Here is a 20,477-nt window from a genome sequence, read left to right on the forward strand (position 1 = left end):
TATATATTTATTTTGAGAGGAAGGAGGGGCAGAGAGAGAGAAAAATTGAATCCCAAGCAGGCTCCATGCTGTCTGCTCAGAGCCTGACATGGGGCTCAAACTCACAAACCGTGAGATCATGACCTGAGCTGAAATCATGAGTCGGATGCCTGACTAAGCCACCCAGGTGCCCTTCTGCCTATTTTTAAATTGGATTATTTGTTCTTTGGGTTTTGAGTTTTAGAGTTTTTTAAATATATTTTGGATACTAACTTTTTTTGGATATATCATTTGTAAATATTTTTCTCTCATTCTTTAGGTTGTCTTTTAGTTTTGTTGAGTGTTTCCTTTGCTGTGCAGAAGAAGCATTTTATTATGATGTAGTCCCAATAGTTTATTTTGCTTGTGTTTCCCTTGCATCAGAGAAGTTATCTAGAAAAAATCGCTGTGATTGATGTCAGAGGACTACCTGGGTTATCTTCTAGGATTTTTAAGATTTCAGGTCTCACATTTAGGTCTTTCATACGTTTTGAATTTATTTTTGTGTATGGTGTAAGAAAGCAGTTCAGTTTCATTTTTGTGAATGTAGCTGTCCCGTTGCCCAGCACCATTTGTTGAAAAGGCTGTCCTTTTCACATTGGTTATTCTTGCCTTGCCTTAACCATAAATGTAGGTTTATTTCTGGGCTTTCTGTTCTGTTCCATTGATCTATGTGTCAGTTTTTGTGACAGTACCATACTGTTTTGATTACTACAGCTTTGTAATATAACTTGAAGTCTGGAATTATGATGCCTCCAGCTTTGCTTTTCTTTTTTCAGAATGCCTTGGCTAATTGGGATCTTTTGTGCTTCTGTACAAATTGTTCTATCTCTGTGAAAAATGCGATTGGCATTTTAATAAGGATTGCATTAAATGTTTAGATTGCGTTGGGTAGTATAGGCATTTTAACAATATTTGTTTTTCCAATCCATGAACATGGAATATCTTTCCAGTTCTTTGTGTTGCCTTCGGTTTCTTTCATCATTATTTTATAGTTTTCAGAGTGCAGACATTTTACCTGTTTGGTTAGTTTATTCCTAGGTATTTTATTATTTTTGGTGCAGTTGTAAATGGGATTTTTTCTTAATTTATCTTTCTGCTGCTTCATTATTGATGTATGCAACATATTTCTGCACATTGATTCATATCCTGTGATTTTACTGAAGTCCTTTATTAGTTTTAGTAATTTTGGTGAAGTCTTTAGGGTTCTCTATATATTTCTGAATTTCATTTTCTGTTCCATTCATTCATATATGTTTTATACCAGTTTGTGTTATTTTAATGTTCATAAATTCATTTTTTATTGTTTTTCAGATTGGAACCTTTCTATTGCTTTTGTTTTAAGACATTGTTATTTTCATCTATTTAGTGTTCCTTATGAATCTAAAATCCATTGGTTAGGTTTAAAGAAAGGACTTTTCACTAAAGTGTTTATTATAATTTTGTTATATCAATCAGCAGATTTATAGTAAATCCTCCCCTGCAATTTTGTATATCTGGTCACTTGGTTATTAACTCAACTCACCTATAAGTGATTTACTATGAAAATGAGCTTGAACGAGCCCTCTGGAGATTCTGGTAGGCAAAACCATTTCAATTATTTGAAGTCTATACCTAAAAATGAAACTACTTGGTATTTTCCCTTTTGGTAATTTTTTAAAAATTTGCGTATTGGGAAGACCCAAAAGCAAATGTCATAATGGGTCTGTTAATAGATAGCCTGTAGTGTCCACTTTGAGCTGTTATTTAATATAAAAAACAGAGAGTTATGTGATTTTTGACCAAGATTTTAAAGTCAAATTTACATAAGGTTTATTACATTTTTTTAATTGAGGTGTAATAGGCATATAACATTATATTGACATTTTTAATTTTAATACTTTAATTATAACTGTTCTCTTACTTGTTTCTGTATTTAGTCTTTCTGTTGATGTTTCTTCTCCTGATTTGTTTGGAAGTATCCATGAAGACTTCAGTTTGACTTCTGTAAGTAATATGATAAAGCTAAACATATCATTTGAAAACTATATAATGACTTACAAATCAGCCTAAATTACTTTGATTGCTATTGTATAAATGCTGTAATATACTGCTCTATACTTTCGGGCTATTTTTTTGTGTGTGAAAATTTTAGTAAACATATAATATTATATGTATTCCACACTTGAAAACTTCATAGCCAAAGTTGTAACTTAAGTAATTCCATCTACTCCTGCATCATGCAGGTTTGTGAGTGTGAAAATAGTTGCCCTAGTGATTAGCATTTCATTTGAACATAAAGTACTGTAGTACAAACAAAACTATATTACCTTTTATATATATGCACTTAGATTGGTTTTTAACATATGTGGGTATTTAAGGATGATTGACACAATACTTTATTATCTGTATAAATTCTGGTCTTGAAATCCAAACCCATCTATCTTTTTTTTTTCCCCTAACCCATCCATCTTAAAAAAAATAACCCTCTCTGGTTTGTCATTTGCTTGAAGAATGTGGGTATGTGTATGTACATATGTATATCTATCTCTCAAGAAAGAATACATATGACCAAAGTTTCTTGCCCTATTTCATTCCTACAAACATTATATTTATTTGTTTATTTAACTATTTATTTATTTATGTATTATTTACTCATTCATTCATTTTTACAAACACTATATTTATAAGTGTGAATTCCTAAATAGGGAATTTCTTATTAAAATTTTTATTTGGGACCATATATACTGAATGGGTGGGTTTCAAGCAGATATATTTAGTGGGTGATTAGATATACTTGTCTGGACCCCAAGAGAGAAATCTAGATAGAGATTTGTGAATTAGAAATATCCACTTGACCTTGATCATATGTGGATTAGGGATACCAATGCCCTGTTCAATCAAAAATCCATGTATGACTTTTGACTTCCCTAAAACTTAACTACTAATAGTCACTGTTGAGTGAAAGCCTTAGCAATTAACACAAATTTTGTGTTATTACTATGTGCTATAATAAAGTAAGCTAGAGGGTAAAATATTAATAAAATCATAAGGAGGAGAAAATTATAATACTGTGCTGTATTTACCTCGAAAAAAATTTGCATGTAAGTGGACCACTGCAGTTAACAGTATTGCAGACTGATGGAGGATTAGATGGGGTCAGATGAAAACTGGAGCCTTGTGGGCTTGGCAGTAGTTGGCCAAGTGTGACTGTAGAAGAAACACATCAGTGGATTGCTAATTGGCCATCTGTATGCACTGGGTCAAGACTGAATAGGAGTTGAGGAAGTTGATGTAGTGAGTTTAAACCATTTTTTCCACTGTAAACATAAGACTAGAGAGGAACACAGGCTAGAGGAAAGAGCCTTCTAAATTGTGAAGAACTTGTAAGTTGTTGGGCCAACTGTGCTTTTTTTCTCTATCCTTTAGAACAAGCCTAATTTCTACATGACAGTCTTTCCAGTGCTTGAAAATAGTTGTGTGGGCTTATAATCTTCCTTTTTCTTAGTTAACACCCTAAATCATTTAGGCATTTCCTAGTCGATGTGGCAGTGTGGTTTTCCTGTAAGTCTATTCCTGTCCTTTTTCAAGGATGGAGTATAGGATTCGGAGGTGACCCTGGTAACTGGGAAGCAGCCAGAGCTACACCTTATGTTCCATCTCTGTGGACTTATAGTGAGCTTACTTTCAGCCAAACCCCAGGTGTTTTATACTTGCTTCTGCTAATCATAGGGCCTTATTGCTCCCATTTTACTGCCTAAAATTACTCATTTGGTACCGAATTCATTTCCTATGTTTTGCTACATTTGGATGATCTCTCATTAGATTTGGTATAGATTATTGAGATTTCTTAGGTCTTGTTCTGTTATCCAGCAGAGAGGCAGTTATGGTGAGGTCTAGGTTTGGAGTCAGAAGACACTACTTTGCTTCCTGGTCTTTTTACTAACTGAAGAATCTTGAACATGTCATTGAGGTTGTCCAGTTTTCTCCTGGACAAAATTGGGATGATAATGCCAACATCTGAGATATTCTGTGAAAAATAATTGCAATAATACATCAGACCATAGTTCATAATTAGCAAGTACTACCTTTGATAGGTTGAGTTGTTATTTTCAAACATACATGTTGATCTAAGTTGTTAATAAGATTTTAATTAGTCATCCGAGTTTAAGAATTTTGATTACTTGTGGTGTTCAGTTTCTTCCACTTTCACTTCTTCTGATTGGTTAGATTTGAGAAGAAAAATACCCTTACCAAGAGTAAGACTTCACATCACTCAGATCATTTTTCCATTTAGGGGGAAGACCATGCAGACTACAAGGAAAAAAATTAAGAGAGTTAATTAACTAGGCAAAAACTATGCGGCAGGCTCAGGGGTCTATTATAAGGCTAAAATTTGGAGGGAAGACTCTTGAAGGAAAAGGTAATTGAGGATTGATCTTATAACTGAAAAACCAGTTGAGATTTTTATAGAGCAGAGCATGTCTAGAGCAGCTTATGAAACTTCACACTTACTTCATTACATGTTCTTTTTGAGGACACCATAATAGTAACACCAGGTATGGGGTAAGAGGGAATATATCTCTCCCCCAGCCTTGCCTGGGTGCCTTTGCAGTGCTGTTTCCTGCATTCTTTCTGGTTCTTACTTGCCATTTTGTCACAAAATGTGGAGGGGTGGTATATATACCATAACTCTGTTTTCCTTGTTTTATAATTTATTTCCCATCCACACATTCATTCAGGGCCACTGATAACCTTTCATTTCTTTGAAAGCACTTAAATAACTCCTTGCCCTTTAGTTATATTTGTTGAATAGGCCAAACTCAGCCAGTGAGTTTATTTATATAAATATAGTATATATTTTATGGGCTCCTTCTAAAAACTGGGCCTTCAGAGATGTTTTTATGTAGAACAGTTTCCCTCTAAGAGGAGTGATAGGACAGAGGCGAGTAACTCTCTGTATATATAGTAATATTTAGTAATATTTTAAATAAAGAAATTTAGGGGTGTTTTAAAATTTTTGATGGAGCTAAATGAAATTATTAGATAAACCTATGCTTGGCAATTGAGTTCAGAGTATACCTCAAAAATCTATTTATTTTCCATATTTATTATATTGTTTTTTCCTCACATTTATTATACTGACTTTAACATAAGTTATAGACAAAATAGTAAGTAAAAAATGGCTGGAAAATTTTCCTGGAAAGTAGTTTTGCCTTAGAGTTTAGTCAAGGGATCTTCAATCAAGGCTCTAAGTTACTCACAATTGTTATATAGAATGCTCAGACACTGAGGGAGCATGGGAAAGTGTTCTTGGTGAGCCATAACACCAGTGACAAATGCCATTCCTGGAATTTTGTTTACAAAATAGTTCTGAACTGTAAAGTGATGTTTATTCATCAACCTTAACGTCTGGTAATTTTGATAAGAAATTACCTTAAAGTGGCTAGAACCCTGGAGGGTATAGAATATGAGGCTTTAGCCCTCTTCATGACTGTTACTGTGGGAGAGTTACTCGCCTCTGTCCTATCACTCCTCTTAGAGGGAAACTGTTCTACATAAAAACATCTCTGAAGGCCCAGTTTTTAGAAGGAGCCCATCATATGGATAACATTATAATTCTCTTCCAAGTTATGAAAAATTTATATATTATTTTCTATGAGTTTCTGCATTTTTTGTAATTATTTTAAAATAATGATTTTTATAGCATTTTTTGGTGCAGGAAATATTAGGTAGAAAAACTAGTAAAATGGAACCCCTTTCATAAGAACAACAGCTTACTGGGGCACCTGTGGTGGCTCAGTTGGTTGAGCGTCCGGCTTCAGCTTAGGTCATGGTCTCACAGTCTATGGGTTTGAGCCCCGTGTCAGGCTCTGTGCTGACAGCTAGCTCAGAGCCTGGAGCCTGCTTCGGATTCTGTGTCTCCCTCTCTCTCTGACCCTCCCCTGCTTGCGCTGTCTCTCTTTGTCTCTCAAAACTAAATTTAAAAAAACATTTAAAAAATTTAAGAACAGCTTACTAATTAACTGTTTTTCCATATTGCTATTAAATTTCAAAGGCAGCATTATTTGATTCTTTAGTGTATTATGTAATGATAAGCAGTTTGTAGAATTATAGAATTGTATTGTTTCTCTGTTATTATTGGGAAGGAAGGAACCATTGAAAATAAGACAGTGAATATTGATATTATATTAATGAATTTATAGTTACATTTAATAAGTGTCAAATCTCAGTTTGTTACTAGAAAGGTAATTTTCTAAATATTTTTTCTGCTTTTAGGAACAGAGACTTTTGATAGTCCTAAGTAACTGCTGCTACCTAGAACGTCACACCTTCCTAAATATAGCAGAACATTTTGAAAAGCACAACTTCCAGGGAATAGAAAAAATAACACAGGTAAATGAATTATGTTAAATTGAACAGGTTGGTGGTTTTAGCAATTTAGTTTCCAAACTATTTTCTTAGCACACTCTCTCTTTTGCTTTTCCTATACTTTTCTCTCCTGACCCTCTCCACACCCATATTCCTTCCCCATCGTCACTCCACCGTGACTTTGAATGATTCTTCTCTTTATAACTCACCTTGAATCATTAATATTCTCTTCTTTTCTCTAGATCAGAGCTTTCTCAAGGTGAAAACTGATTTACTCCCCACCTAACCTGCTCAAATAAGGGAAGGAAATAGGAAAAATTTCAAACCCAAATCTTTAAGAATAATCTCAAATTTGGCTCCTTTTAGGATAAAGCTTTTACTTTAGAGCCAAGAGCAAACTTCCTAAGCCTGCAGAAAAACCTTTTCCTGCTTATTCACACCTCTTCTTCCTTTTCCACTTTCCAAATTACCACAATGATGCTATTGCTTTTTATTACTTAAGCATGGGGACAGGTGCACAAGCACAGAGACACAAACACGAGCCTGGCTTACATTAGCTCTAGGATGCTTAATAACTTACCTGAAAAATACATGCTCTCTACTCTCCAATCCGTGGAGTAGCAAAGTTGGACAAAAATGAATCGTGTATAAATCAATGGAGTAGGATTTTTTTGGATATTATACTTTGTTGTTTATGTTTTTCAAGTTAAGCAGAAAAGGAAAAAATGAAGTCACCTTGTTATTAAAAGTTGGTTGGTTCTTGAGCAAAGGTTTATCAGATTTCTAAGTAAAACTCAGAACGACTCTTACAGTTTTCTCAGTGCAAAAAATAAGAAAGATAACAATCTTGTTAATCTTATAATCAAAAAGTACTCTTGATGGATTACATACCTTTTACAAGCGATTGTTCCATTTTGTGAACTAGAAATGGATTTTTTTTCTTCAAAGAATGAAAATGTCAGAGTGGGTGGCTCTGTCTTGTTTTCCTGCCTTTTTGTAAAGATTAATCATCCTGATGAGAAATGTTGTGACTTAAAGCTGTAGGGCCAAATGTTGAGTTTATTTCCAGAAATTTTTGTGTTGAGAATTGCAAGATGCTCTCTTGCAGTAAAGGACTAGTATTTGTAGAAAGTGAGCACTTTGTTTTTATGCAGTAACAATAGTGACACAGATATATTTATTGAACAGTTTTTTTATCATTTAAAAATATATGAAATGATTAGGAATTGCATGTAACAGAAGTGAGTTTGGTTTTCTTCAGGTTTTTACAAAATTATGAGTAGTAACTGTTGCTTCAGTTTACATAATAAAGAAATAGAACGAAATTGACATAGAAATAACCTTTGATATCTTTCCTAGTCTTGGTATCATTTTGAAATCAAGGTAATATGTTGGATCTGGGGTACAGCTTAGGATAAATGGTGGGCTATTTTTCACACTCAGAATTAGGTTTTTTTTTTATCATCGACATTGAATATTTTGAAATCATTTTGTTGTATATTAAATGGATAGGCAGTAAACTAGATTTAGATGATAGTAGTTTTGCTGATTTTGTTTATTATGAGTGAATCCATTAATTTCATGATGCCAACCAAGCAAAATACATTTCTTGCATTAATGGAAAAATACTGCCAAGTTTTGCTGTTTTACTTAATTCCCTTTTCAAATGACAATTCTAGAGGCATAGATCCCAGCAAAACTATGGGGCACATTGTTTGCACAAATAGTTTCTTATCCATGCTGTCAGTCTGTTTCTGCTCCTGGGAATAATGGTTCATTGTGGGCTTCTAATTTACTGTCACCAGACATTAGACATTTTCTCAGATCTTCTTCCGATAGGATTTGGTGGTTTACTGAGGGTCTTCCAGGCATATTTCCTTCTGTTTTCTTATTACCCATAGAAGCGTGAAAATGGCCAGTTGTTCATTCCCTTCCTCTTGATCCTCCTCTTCAAAAGTGGAATTAAATTTAATATAGAGACAGTATACTAATAACAATATGTTTCAGGAGTTTGTTAAAATTTAATGATCAATGATAATTTAAAATTGGAATGATTTCATATAGACATTTTTTAGTGCAAATAATTCTGTGAAGTAAATAAGAAAAGTATTATTAACTCCATTTTTTCCATATGAAAAGGTGCTTAGAGATGTGCATGACTTGACCTGTAAGTAGCAGAGCAAAGCAGAACTCACAATTAAGTATTCTAATTCTGAATCCTGAATGCTTTCTGGCCCAGTACCATACATCTTAAAATAAAAAACAAAATTGTTCCCATGAAAATAAACCAAATAAGACATGAAACCAATTGGTTAATATGTATTGTTTTGGAGTTTAGAAAACATTAAATGGTAATTTATAAGATCTGAGTATCAAACTCATCTTGTCCTACAGGACACCTCCTTTAAAATAAGCCCCATTATAAGCCTTAAATGGACTTTCTTTATTTGGATCCCACATGGCAAGTGCCAGCAGTGTGTCTTGTCTTTTGTACGTACATCCATTGGAATTGCCAATTCCGTTTTGCTTTATCGTAAGTCTTGAAAATGTTTTCTTTTCCCCCGGGCATGCATTTTTCTCCTGCTTATAAAAGTAAGATCCAATCATTATTTTTAACAAGGGGAAATACTGGGGCATCTGGGTGGCTCAGTCAGTTGAGCGTAGGACTCTTGATTTTGGCTCATGTCATGATCTTGCAGTTGTGAGATCAAGCCCCAGGTTGGGCTCCGTGCTGAGCACGGAGCCTTCTTGAGATTCTCTCTCCCTTTATCTCTCTGCCCCTCACCTGCTTGCATGTGGACAGTCTCTCTCTCTCCTAAAATAAATAAACATTTTTTAAAAAATAGAAATACTGAGGGGCTCCTGGGTGACTCAGTTGGTTTAAGCATCCAACTTCATTCAGCTCAGGTCATTATCACACAGTGCATGTGTTCGAGCCCCACATTAGGCTTTGTGCTGACAGATAAGAGCCTGGAGTCTGCTTCAGAATCTGTGTCTCCCTCTCTCTACCCCTCAACTACTCATTCTCTGTGTGTCTCTCTCTCAAAAATAAAAAAAACATTTAAAAATATTTTTAAAAAGTAGAAATACTGAAAAGTCTAAAAAAGTTTAATTACCTATAATACTCCAAGATAGACACTGTTGTGTTTTAGTATATATAGTAATAGTAATCAGTACTTTATATATACCATATACCTATATGTATATAGGTAGTAAAAATATGAAACATTTTTCTAAATTCAGTTAATATTGAATATATCCTTTTTCTGTTGACTATTCTGTTGTGAAGACCTTTATTAAATAGGTAGATGTGAATTTTATGTCTTACAATAGTTGTTAATGTGGAGGTACCATTTTTTTTAACTGTTTCATAGCAGGAACTTAAGGTTATTTTTGTTGTTGTGACTGAGAGGTAAAGATGTTTTATTACTTTCTCAAAATTCTTAGAAGTAGAATTAGAGTTCCAAAGACCCTTGGTAAATACTGCCAGGTTCCCTTTCAGAAGCTGGTTTTATCACATTTGGGTCGTCATTGCTGGTTATAATATTTTCATTTGATATATAAAAATACTCTTTCATGGTATTTTAATATGCATGCTTTCCCTATTTGGTAGGTTAATACTTTTTCATATGTTCATTGACTGTTGGTATTCTAGTAGAGTTCATTTTAAAGGTACTTACAAAATTAAGGAAATACAGAGTTTTTCAGACCAAATTTGCCACAGGTCATTAATTCTTGAGACATTTGAGAACATAAAACCAGGACTAGATGGTTAGTAAACTTTAGGACATAATTGTGGTAGCTGTAATTATATAATTCCAAAGAATTTTTTCCTATATAAAATGCTATTTTAACCTGTTCCAGTCTTTAAAAAGCAAACATCTAATTTAGAGTTTGTATAGTTGCAGATTTTTGATTGACTTGGGATACTAGTCACTAAACAAGTTGGACATTAAATTCTTATTTTTGGCATTAAATTCTTTATTGATGTTTTATTTTATGCACCAAAATCTTTTTTAGAAATTTTGACGTGGATGGGAGAGGGTGTCTTCTTTTGTTCACATGTCTAGAAAACTCCTTTGCATACAGCAGTCAATTTTAAGGATTTTTGTATCACTTGAATCATACATACCATATTTTATTTATTTGATTATTTTTAGCTTAAGTGTATATAATTCTCAAGTTTCATTTGAAGCCATTTGAATTCAATATATTTTGGGAATAACTATATTTTTGTGTCCTCATTATATTATCTCTTTATATTTTATTTCTCTCATCTCTTCTCCAGCTAAGTTTTGTTTTGAGGCTATTTTTATATAATAAGTTAATTGTAAATTAATGTTTTTCAGAGTTTAATAGAGACAGGAATTATAAGTTGATCAGATGTGTCTTTGTCTCCTACATATGGTAGGTAAATTTTGACCCTATTTAACTGCCTCAAGTTTTTTGTATAAATGGTAAGGGAAAAATTAAACAGACATAAAGCTACAATAGTAAGGACACAAAAACCTTGTAATTTATAAAGTAAAAGATTACTTCCTCAATACAGAAAGTAATTCAGAAAAGCTTTTCCAAAGCAAGGAAGAATATTAGATTTCACATAGAAATGGTTGTTTCAGAGATGAGAGAAAGATTCTAAGTCTCTTTGGAAAGTTGGGAAGATGAAAGCAATAAGTAAGACTACTGGTCATCACTTGGATAGGGTCTTAAATCAAAAACCTTGAGCCTGAGCAGATACAATTCAATGACCTAACCAGTTATCTTTCACCATCCCATACTTTTTCTCTTCTCTTGGCTTGTGCTTGTTTTTTGTTCACACTGCACATTTTCCTTAGGAGAGCTCATTTATTTCCACCACTTCGTTTATCATTGATGCCATGAGTCCCAAATCTGTATCTTTAACTTGCATTTCATTCCTGGGCAGATCTGTTTCCTATCAGACATCATACCTAAAAGTTGCCACTGGGATTTCAGATCAACTTACCCAAACCAAAATCTACCTCCTTCTTCCTCCAGATCAGGTTTTCTTTATGTGTTTCCTGCCTTAGTCAGTAGTCATTGAGTCAGCACGCCAGAGTCTTGGATATTATTCTTGACTCAACCATCGTCCAAATCTGTCTCTACCTCCCTAATTTGTTCTTCTGTCCACAATCAGCTCTTTTTCATCATCTAATCTGAGTGCTGTTGCAGAAACCTACCTTCTAAGTGCTTTGCTTATGCTTTAAATTTCAGTCTTTAACTCATTTTCCATTTGACTTTCTGGGATAGGCTTTCAGAAATACAGATCTGATTATATTGTTCTTTCTCCTTGCCTCCTGTCCATCTCCTCATTGACTACGGAATAAAACATAAACTCCTTAGGCTGATGTTCATATTGTTTTAATCTGGCCCCTCTTACCTCTTTTTCTCCTGCATTCCAGTACTCAGTCACATAGCACAATACCCAATTTCCAAATTGGGAAGGGTGGGGAGCAGTTAGTTTCTATACTGGGAATTAATTTTCTCCTTGTTGGAAATTTCTAGACACTCATCTTTCCTTGAGGACTTCATATGATTTTTTTCAGCTCATTCATTCCTTCAACAAACATTCATTCAACATTAGCTTACCAGGCTCTGTTTTAAGAATATATACCTGTAGCCTGTGTTGTTCTATTGGTCTGGAATGCCTTTTCCTCAACCATAACTTGACAAAATCTTGATCATCCTTCAAATCCTGTCTCAGATACAGGTGTTCCATCCTGTGTAAAGACTACTCATTCATTCTCCCAAACTCCCAAATGGATCAAATCCTCTTCTTTATTCCTATGATGCTTTGTTTATAACACTAGAATAACATTTTAACATATTACATTACTATTAGGCTAATGTTGGTGTACTTCTTTAATTATAAATTTTTTCAGATATTTTTTATATTAAATATTTTAGTGTACAAAAGACTGGATCTTTTGTAGGTATGAGATATAAGAAAAATACAATGAACAAGTGCATCTGTCACCAATCTGAAAAATGGAGCATATTCTCAGGACCCTTTGTGCTTTGCATATATGCATCATCCTCCCTCCCTTATGGACAGTCAATTTTGTATTTTGTGGTTTGTAAACAATACCTAGTTTAATATTACCTGTTTCTTTTAAATAGCAAAATGGGATTATGTGGCATATATTTTTCTATGTCTTGCTTTCTCTACTTAGTATTATTTTTGTCATTTATCCATGTTGCTGTATGTAGCTTATGTTAATTTGTAAAATAAAGAGTATATCCCTTTTTTCTTCCTCTGAGTTTATATAACATTGGAATTATTTGTTCTTTGAATATTTACAAGAAATCTGTGGTAAAACCTTTGTGAGATGATTTTTAATGACTGGTTCAGTTTCTTTAATGGTTAAAAAACCATTCAAATTTTCTGTTTTTTCTTGTTAGTTGTGGTGATCTATTTTGTTTGTTTGTTTTGTTTTGGACTTTGTCCATTTTGCCTAAATTTCTAAATTTATTGACATAAAATTGTTTTATAATACTTTCATATTATTTCAAATTTAGCTGCACCTGAGGTTATGATCCTTTTAGACTTAATATTTTCAGTCTTTTTAATAACCAAATTTTAGCTTTACTAATCTCTCTTTATGTCCTTGTTTTCTGTCACAGTAATTTGAGCCCTTAGCTTAATTGTTTTATTTATATAGTTCATTGATTCCAAACTATTGTACCTTTTTAATATTAACATTCAGGGCTATCTCTTTAGCTGCGTCCCACATATTAACATGAAATATTTTATTGTTCTGTTGTATTTTCTAATTTTAATTATGAGTCTTTCTCTGACACACATATATATAGAAGCATGATTTTAAATTTCCATATTGGGGGGAGCAGCAATTAGTTTCCATATTGGAAAACTTTCTCTTTGTTAGAGATTTCTAACTTAATTATGTTGAGGTCAAAGAATGTGATGTTGTTAACTTTGTTGAAACTTGCTTTGCAGGCTGATACATGAGGAGTTTTCTTAAGTATTCTTCCTTGCTTGAAGAGATAATATCCTTCAGTTTTGAATACTGTATTCATATATGCCTATTAGATCAAGTTTGTGAATTATGTTGTTCTGTTTTCTGTATCCATTCCTTTTCTGTGTTTTGGTCGACAATTTGCCAATTACTTAAATATATTAAAGTCCTTTTTGGGCTATTTTTTAGGTATTTTTCATTTTGTCTCTAATATTTCATAGTTCTACTATTATGTGTCTCTTGGTATGTTTTGTTTACCTTTTTTTCCCTCTGACTCTGATTGATACTTTTACTTAGTTCTAGAAAATTGTCAGCTGTTACCTCTTTTAATATTTATTCTTTCCTATTCACTCTTTTCTCTCCTTCAAGGTCTCCTGTTGGATATATGTTATACCTTCTCACTCTGTTATCCATTTCTCTTACATTTTTCTTTCATGTCTCTCTTCCCCATCTTTATTTCTCTGTAATGATTAGGAATAATTGCTTCAGCATTCTCTTCTCATTGCCTTTTTCTACACTTGTATCTAATCTTGTTGAAATTTGCTGTCTACTCACATTCTATTTCAGTTGTTTTTCATTTCCAGAAATTCTTTTATTTTTGTTAAGTAAAGGAAAATGATTAACTAACTCTGGAATGGTGTGATTTCACATATCAGTGTAGGAGGTAGTAGCAGTAAAGTTATTTCCAATACTCCATAGATAAATTTGTAGGTGACCAAATCAAATACAGTCTTTTGCCACATAAAAGACTATCCCTCTTAAGGAGAAGAAGATTGGAGCATTTAAGTGAAGGCTCAACAGTGGAATGTTAGACACTTAACTTGATTATAAAAAATTCACAGAAAAATAGAAGTTTTGGTAATGACGAAGATAAGTAGTAAGTCACCAGGTAAGAATCACAGTGAAATGTGAAGGAAACAAGGAATGATAGCTCTCTCTAAGTCCTAGAGACATTGTCTGTTCTTCTGTTTCAGGGTGACACTATATCCTGTTTTATCTTGTTGGTTCTTTTTTTATTTTGTCTTAATAGTGTCACCTCAATTAGAGATTAAGAGTTTACTTTTTAAAAACCAATTATTTACTTGGCATTTATTTTGTCCATATTTGACAATTATGGTTCAATAACGTAATGTCATTTTGCTATTTGTGCAGCCATCATCTATTTGTAAAAAATTTTTTAAAGTTATTACTTTGACTGAACCTAGTCATCCAGATTCACTTGGATAGATGTTCTAAATTTAGTTTGATTTTATTTCTTTAGAGATTGCTCAGTTCAATGTATCCTTTCTGTTGTCTTTGAAATGAAAATAACTTTTTAAAAATTATTTTTTCTTTCTTAAAAACATACTTTTTAAGAAGCATTTTTAGGGGTGCCTAGGTGGAAGTTGAGCATCCAACTTCGGCTCGGGTCATGATGTCATGGTTTGTGGGTTTGAGCCTTGCATTGGGCTCTGTGTTGACAGCTAGCTCAGAGCCTGGATCCTGCTTCAGATTCTGTACATCCCTCTCTGTCTGACCCTCTTCTGCTTGTACCATCAATCTCTGTCTCTCAAAAATAAATTAAAAAAAAAAGCATTTTTAGCAAAAGTTTATTTTTGTTTATTATTTTATTATTATTGTTATTATTTTATATTTACTTTCAAGTTATCTAATGTTTAGTGTAGTCTTGGTTTCAGGAGTAGATTCCCATGATTCATCACTAACATACAATATCCAGTGCTTATTCCAACACATGCCCTCCTTGATGCCCATCACCCACTTTCCCTACCACCCCTACTCCCACCAACCCTCAGTTTGCTCTCTGTATTTAAGAGGCTCTTATGGTTTTTCTCCCTTTCTTTTTTTATTTTATTTTTCCTTCCATTCCCCCATGCTAATCTGTTGTGTTTCTTAAATATCATATGAGTGAAATCATATATTTGTTTTATTGTGCCTGACTTATTTCGCTAAGCATAATACTCTCCAGTTCCATCCACGTTGTTGCAAATGGCAAGATTTCATTCTTTTTCATAGCTGAGTAGGATTCCATTGTGTGTATGTATGTATGTATATGTGTATGTGTGTGTGTATGTGTATGTGTGTGTGCACTACACACACATACACACACACACATACGTACATATACTACATCGTCTTTATCCATTCTTCAATTGATGAACATTTGGGCTCTTTCTATAATTTGGCTATTGTCAACTACATGCTATAAACATTGGAGTGTAGGTGCCCTTTCAAATCAGCACTCCTGTATCCTTTGGCTAAATATTTCGTAGTGCAATCGCTTGGTTGTAGGGTAATTCAATTTTTAACTTTTTGAGGAATTTCCACACTGTTTTCCAGAATTGCTGTACCAGTTTGCATTCCTAGCAGCAGTTCAAGAGGCTTCTCCTTTCTCTGCATTAGTGCCAACATCTGTTGTTTCCTGAATTGTTAATTTTAGCCACTCTGACCGGTGTGAGGTAATATCTCAGTGTGGTTTTGATTTGTATTTCCCTGATAATGAACAATGTTGAGCATCATGTGTTTGTTTGCGAATTGGATGTTCTCTTTGGAAAAGTATCTATTCATGTCTTCTGCCCATTTCTTCACTGGATTATTTGTTTTTTGGGTGTTGAGTTTAGTAAGCTCTTTATAGATTTTGGATATTATCCAATATGTCATTTGCTAATATCTTTTCCCATTCAATTGGTTGCCTTTTAGTTTTGTTGATTGTTTGCTTTGCAGAAGCTTTTTATCTTGATGAGGTCCCAATAGTTCATTTTTGCTTTTATTTCCCTTGCCTCTGGGGACATGTCAATTAAGAAGTTGCTCTGGCTGAGATCAGAGAGGTTGCTACCTGTTTTTTTCCCATAGGATTTTGATGGTTTCCTGTCTCACATCTCCTTTCATCCATTTTGAGTTTATTTTTATGTATGGTATAAGAAAGGTGTCCAGTTTCATGCAGTTTCTCTGCATATTGCTGTACAGTTCTCTCATCACCATTTCCTAGAAAGACTGTCTTTTTTCCATTGGATACTCTTTCCTGCCTTGTCAAAGATTAATTGGCATACGTTTGTGGGCCCAGTTCTGGGTTCTCTATTCTATTCCATTGGTCTATGTGTCTGTTTTTGTGCCAATACCATACTCTCTGGATGCTTACAGCTTTGCAAAAAGATTAAAATCTCGGATTATGATGCCTCCCACTTTGGTTTTCTTTTTCAACATCTCTTTGGCTTTTTGGGATCTTTTATGGTTCTGTACAAATTTTAAGATTGCTTATTCTAGCTCTGTGAAGAATGCTGGTGCTATTTTGATTGGGTTGCATTGAACATGTAGATTGCTTTGGGTAGTATTGACATTTTAACAATATTTGTTCTGCCAGTCCATTAGCATGGAATGTTTTTTCATTTATTTGTGTCTTCAGTTTCTTTTATAGGTATTCTATAGTTTTTAGCATATAGATCTTTTACCTCTTTGGTTAGGCTTATTCCTAGGTATTTTATGGTTCTTGGTGCAATTGTAAATGGAATCGGTTCCTTGATATTTCTTATCGTTACTTCATTATTGGTGTAAAAAACAACCAGTATCTGTACCTTGATTTTGTATCCTGTGACTTTGCCAAACTCATATATCAGCTCAAGCAGTTTTTTGGTGTTGTCTTTAGGGTTTTCCATGTAGAATATTGTGTCTTCTGTGAAGAGTGAAAGTTTGACTTCTTCTTTGCCAATATAGATGCCTTTTATTTTGTTTTGTTGTCTAATTGCTGAGGCTAGGACCTCCAACACTAAGTTAAACAACAGTGGTGAGAGTGGACACCCCTGTCGTGTTGCTGATCTCAGGGAGGGGGAAGCTGTCAGTCTTTTCCCATTGAGGATGATATTGGCTGTGGACCTTTCATATATGGCTTTTATGATGTTAAGGAATGTTCCTTCCATCCTGACTTTTTTGGGGATTTTTATTTAAAAATGATGCTTTTTCTGCATCTATTGACAGGATCATATGGTTCTTATCCTTTTTTTTTTTAATGTGATATATCACATTGATCTGTGAATATCGAACCAGCCCTACAGCCCAGGAATGAATCCCATTTGATCATGGTGAATAGTTCTTTTAATATACTGTTGAATTGAATTTCCTAGTATCTTGTTGAGAGTTTTTATATCCAGGTTCATCAGGAGTATTAGCGTATAATTCTCCTTTTTAGTGGAGTCTTTGTCTAGTTTGGGAATCAAGGTAATGCTGACTTCATAGTATGAGTCTGGAAGCTTTCCTTCCATTTCTATTTTTTGGAACAGTTTGAGAAACATAGGTATTAACTCTGCTTTAAATGTCTGCTAGAATTCCCCTGGCCCAGGACTATTTGTTGGGAGATTTTTGATAACCAGTTCAATTTCCTTGCTGGTTATGGGTCTGTTCAAATTTTCTATTTCTTTCCACTTGAGTTTTAGTATTGTGTGGATATCTAGGAATTTGTCCATTTCTTCCAGATTGTCCAGTTTCTTGGCATATAATTTTTCATAGTATTATTTGTATTTCTGTGATACTGGTTGTTATCTTTCCTCTTTCTTTCATGATTTTATCTATTTGGGTTCTCTCTTCTTTTTGAGAAGTTTGGCTATGGGTTTATCAATTATGTTTATTCTTTCAAAAAACCAGCTCTTAGAGTGATTATATATGTTCTACTGGTTTTTTGGATTCTATATTGTTTATTTCTGCTCTAATATTTATTATTTCTCTTTTTTTATTGGCTTTGGTCTTTCTTCAATGCTGCCTTTCTAGCCCCTTCAGCTGTGAGATTAGGTTGTGTATTTGTGGCTTCTCTTGGTTCTTGAGATAGGACTGCATTTCAGTGTATTATTTTCTTCTTAGGCCTTTGCTGCATCCCAAAGGGTTTGCACTGTTGTGTCTTTGTTTTCATTTGCTTCCATATAGTTTTTTAATTTCTTCTTTAATTTCCCTGTTGATCCATTCATTCTTTACTAGGATGTTCGTTAACCTCCAGATATTTGGGGGCTGTCTAAATTTTTTGTAGTTGATTTCAAGTTTCATAGAGTTGTGATCTGAAAATATGCATTGTATGATCTCAGTTCTTTTATACTTGTTGAGGGCTGTTTTGTGACCCAGAATGTGATCTTTTTCGGAGAATGTTCCATGTGTACTCAAGAAGAATGTCTAGTTTGATGCTTTTGGATGAAAAGTTCTGAATATATCTATTAAGTCCATCTCATTCAAAGTGCCATTCAGAGTCATTGTTTCTGTGGTGATTTTCTGCCTAGATGATCTGTCTTGGAAGTGGAGTATTAAAGTCCCCTACAGTCATGGTGTTATTATCTATACATTTATTTCTTTATGATTAATTAATTTATATATTTGGGTGCTCTCACTTTGGGGGCATAAGTATTTATAATTATTAGCTCTTCTTGAAAGACAGACCCCTTAATTATAATATAATGCTCTCCATCTCTTGTTATAGTCTTTGTTTTAAAATCTAGTTTCTCTGTAATAACTATGGCTACTCTGGCATTCTTTTGACATTCACTGATGTGATCCCCTCACTTTCATTCTCCAGGTATCCTCATGTCTAAAATGAATGTCTTGCAAAGAGAATATAGATGGATCTTGGTTTTTGTTTGTTTGTTTTCGTTTTTTTTTAATGATAGCTTATTGTCAAATTGGTTTCCATATAACACCCAGTGCTTCTCCCCACAAGTACCCCCCCATGACCATCACCCCTTCCCCTCTCTCCCTCCCCCTTCAGCCCTCAGTTCGTTTTCAGTATTCAGTAGTTTCTCATGATTTGTGTCCCTCTCTCTCTCTAACTCTCTTTCCCCCTTCCCCCCCCATGGTCCTCTGTTAGGTTTCTCCTGTTAGACCTATGAGTGCAAACATACAGTATCTGTCCTTCTTCGCCTGACCTATTTCACTCAGCATGACACTCTCAAGGTCCATCCACTTTGCTACAAATGGCCAGATTTCATTCTTTCTCATTGCCATGTAGTACTCCATTGTGATTATATACCACATCTTCTTGGTCCATTCATCAGTTGATGGACATTTAGGCTCTTTCTATGATTTGGCTATTGAATAAAGTGCCGCTATGAACATTGGGGTACATGTGCTCTTATATATCCGCATTTCTGTGTCCCTTGGGTAGACTGCCAGTAGTGCTATTGCTGGCTCATAGGGAAGTTCTATTGATAGTTTTCTGAGGAACCTCCATACTGTTTTCCAGAGCGGCTGCACCAGTTTACATTGCCACCAACATTGTAGGAGGGTGCCCATTTCTCCACATCCTCGCAAGCATCTATAGGCTCTTGGTTAATCTTAGCGACTCTGACCGGTTTGAGGTGGTATCTCAGTGTGGTTTTGATTTGTATTTCCCTGATGATGAGAGATGCTGAGCATTGTTTCATGTGCCTGTTGGCCATCTGGATGTCCTCTTTGGAGAAGTGTCTGTTCAGATCTTCTCCCCATTTCTTCACTGACTTATTCATTTTTCGGGTATATAGTTTAGTGAGTTTCTTGTAGACTTTGGATACTAGCCCTTTATATGATATGCCATTTGCCACTGTCTTTTCATATTCTGTCCATTGCCTATTAATTTTTTTACTGTTTACTTTGCATTTAAGAAGCATTTTATCTTGATGAGGTCCCAATAGTTCATTTTTGGTTTTGCTTCCCTTGCCTTTGGGGAGGTGTCCAGGAGGAAACTGCTGTGATTGAGGTCAAGGAGGCCGCTTCCTGATATCTCCTCTAGGGTTTTTATGGTTTCCTGTCTCACATTCAGGTCCTTTATCCATTTTGAGTTTATTTTTGTGAATGGTGTAAGAACGTGGTCTATTTTCATTCTACATGTTACTGTCCAGCTCTGTTGAAGAGGCTCTCTTTTTTCCATTGGATACTCTTTCCTGTTTTGTTGAAGATCAATTGGCCATACACTTGTGGGTCCAGTTCTGGGCTCTCTATTCTATTCCATTGGTCTATGTGTCTGTTTTTGTGCCAATCCCATACTGTCTTGATGATGACAGCTTTGTAGTAGAGGCTAAAGTCTGGGATTGTGATGCCTCCCATTTTGGTTTTCTTCTTCAATATTACTTTGGCTATTTGGGGTTTTTTGTGGTTCCATACAAATTTTAA

At 34.4% G+C, this 20,477-nt stretch overlaps 1 protein-coding gene across 4 annotated transcripts in view; it reads left to right on the top strand.

Moving 5' to 3' along the window:
* Positions 1–20,477, top strand: part of EXOC2 (exocyst complex component 2) — a 264,990-nt gene that overhangs the window by 157,267 nt on the left and 87,246 nt on the right. For 3 of the 4 annotated variants that reach the window (XM_029944254.1, XM_029944253.1, XM_029944255.1), the window contains 2 exons: positions 1,938–2,004; positions 6,277–6,393. In XM_029944254.1, coding sequence (XP_029800114.1) covers positions 1,938–2,004; positions 6,277–6,393 — 184 coding nt within the window. The remainder of the gene's footprint in view (positions 1–1,937; positions 2,005–6,276; positions 6,394–20,477) is intronic. The other variant, XM_029944256.1, reaches the window with a different exon arrangement.

This window comes from Suricata suricatta, chromosome 7, assembly GCF_006229205.1.
Source record: "Suricata suricatta isolate VVHF042 chromosome 7, meerkat_22Aug2017_6uvM2_HiC, whole genome shotgun sequence".
Taxonomy (NCBI): Eukaryota; Metazoa; Chordata; class Mammalia; order Carnivora; family Herpestidae; genus Suricata; species Suricata suricatta.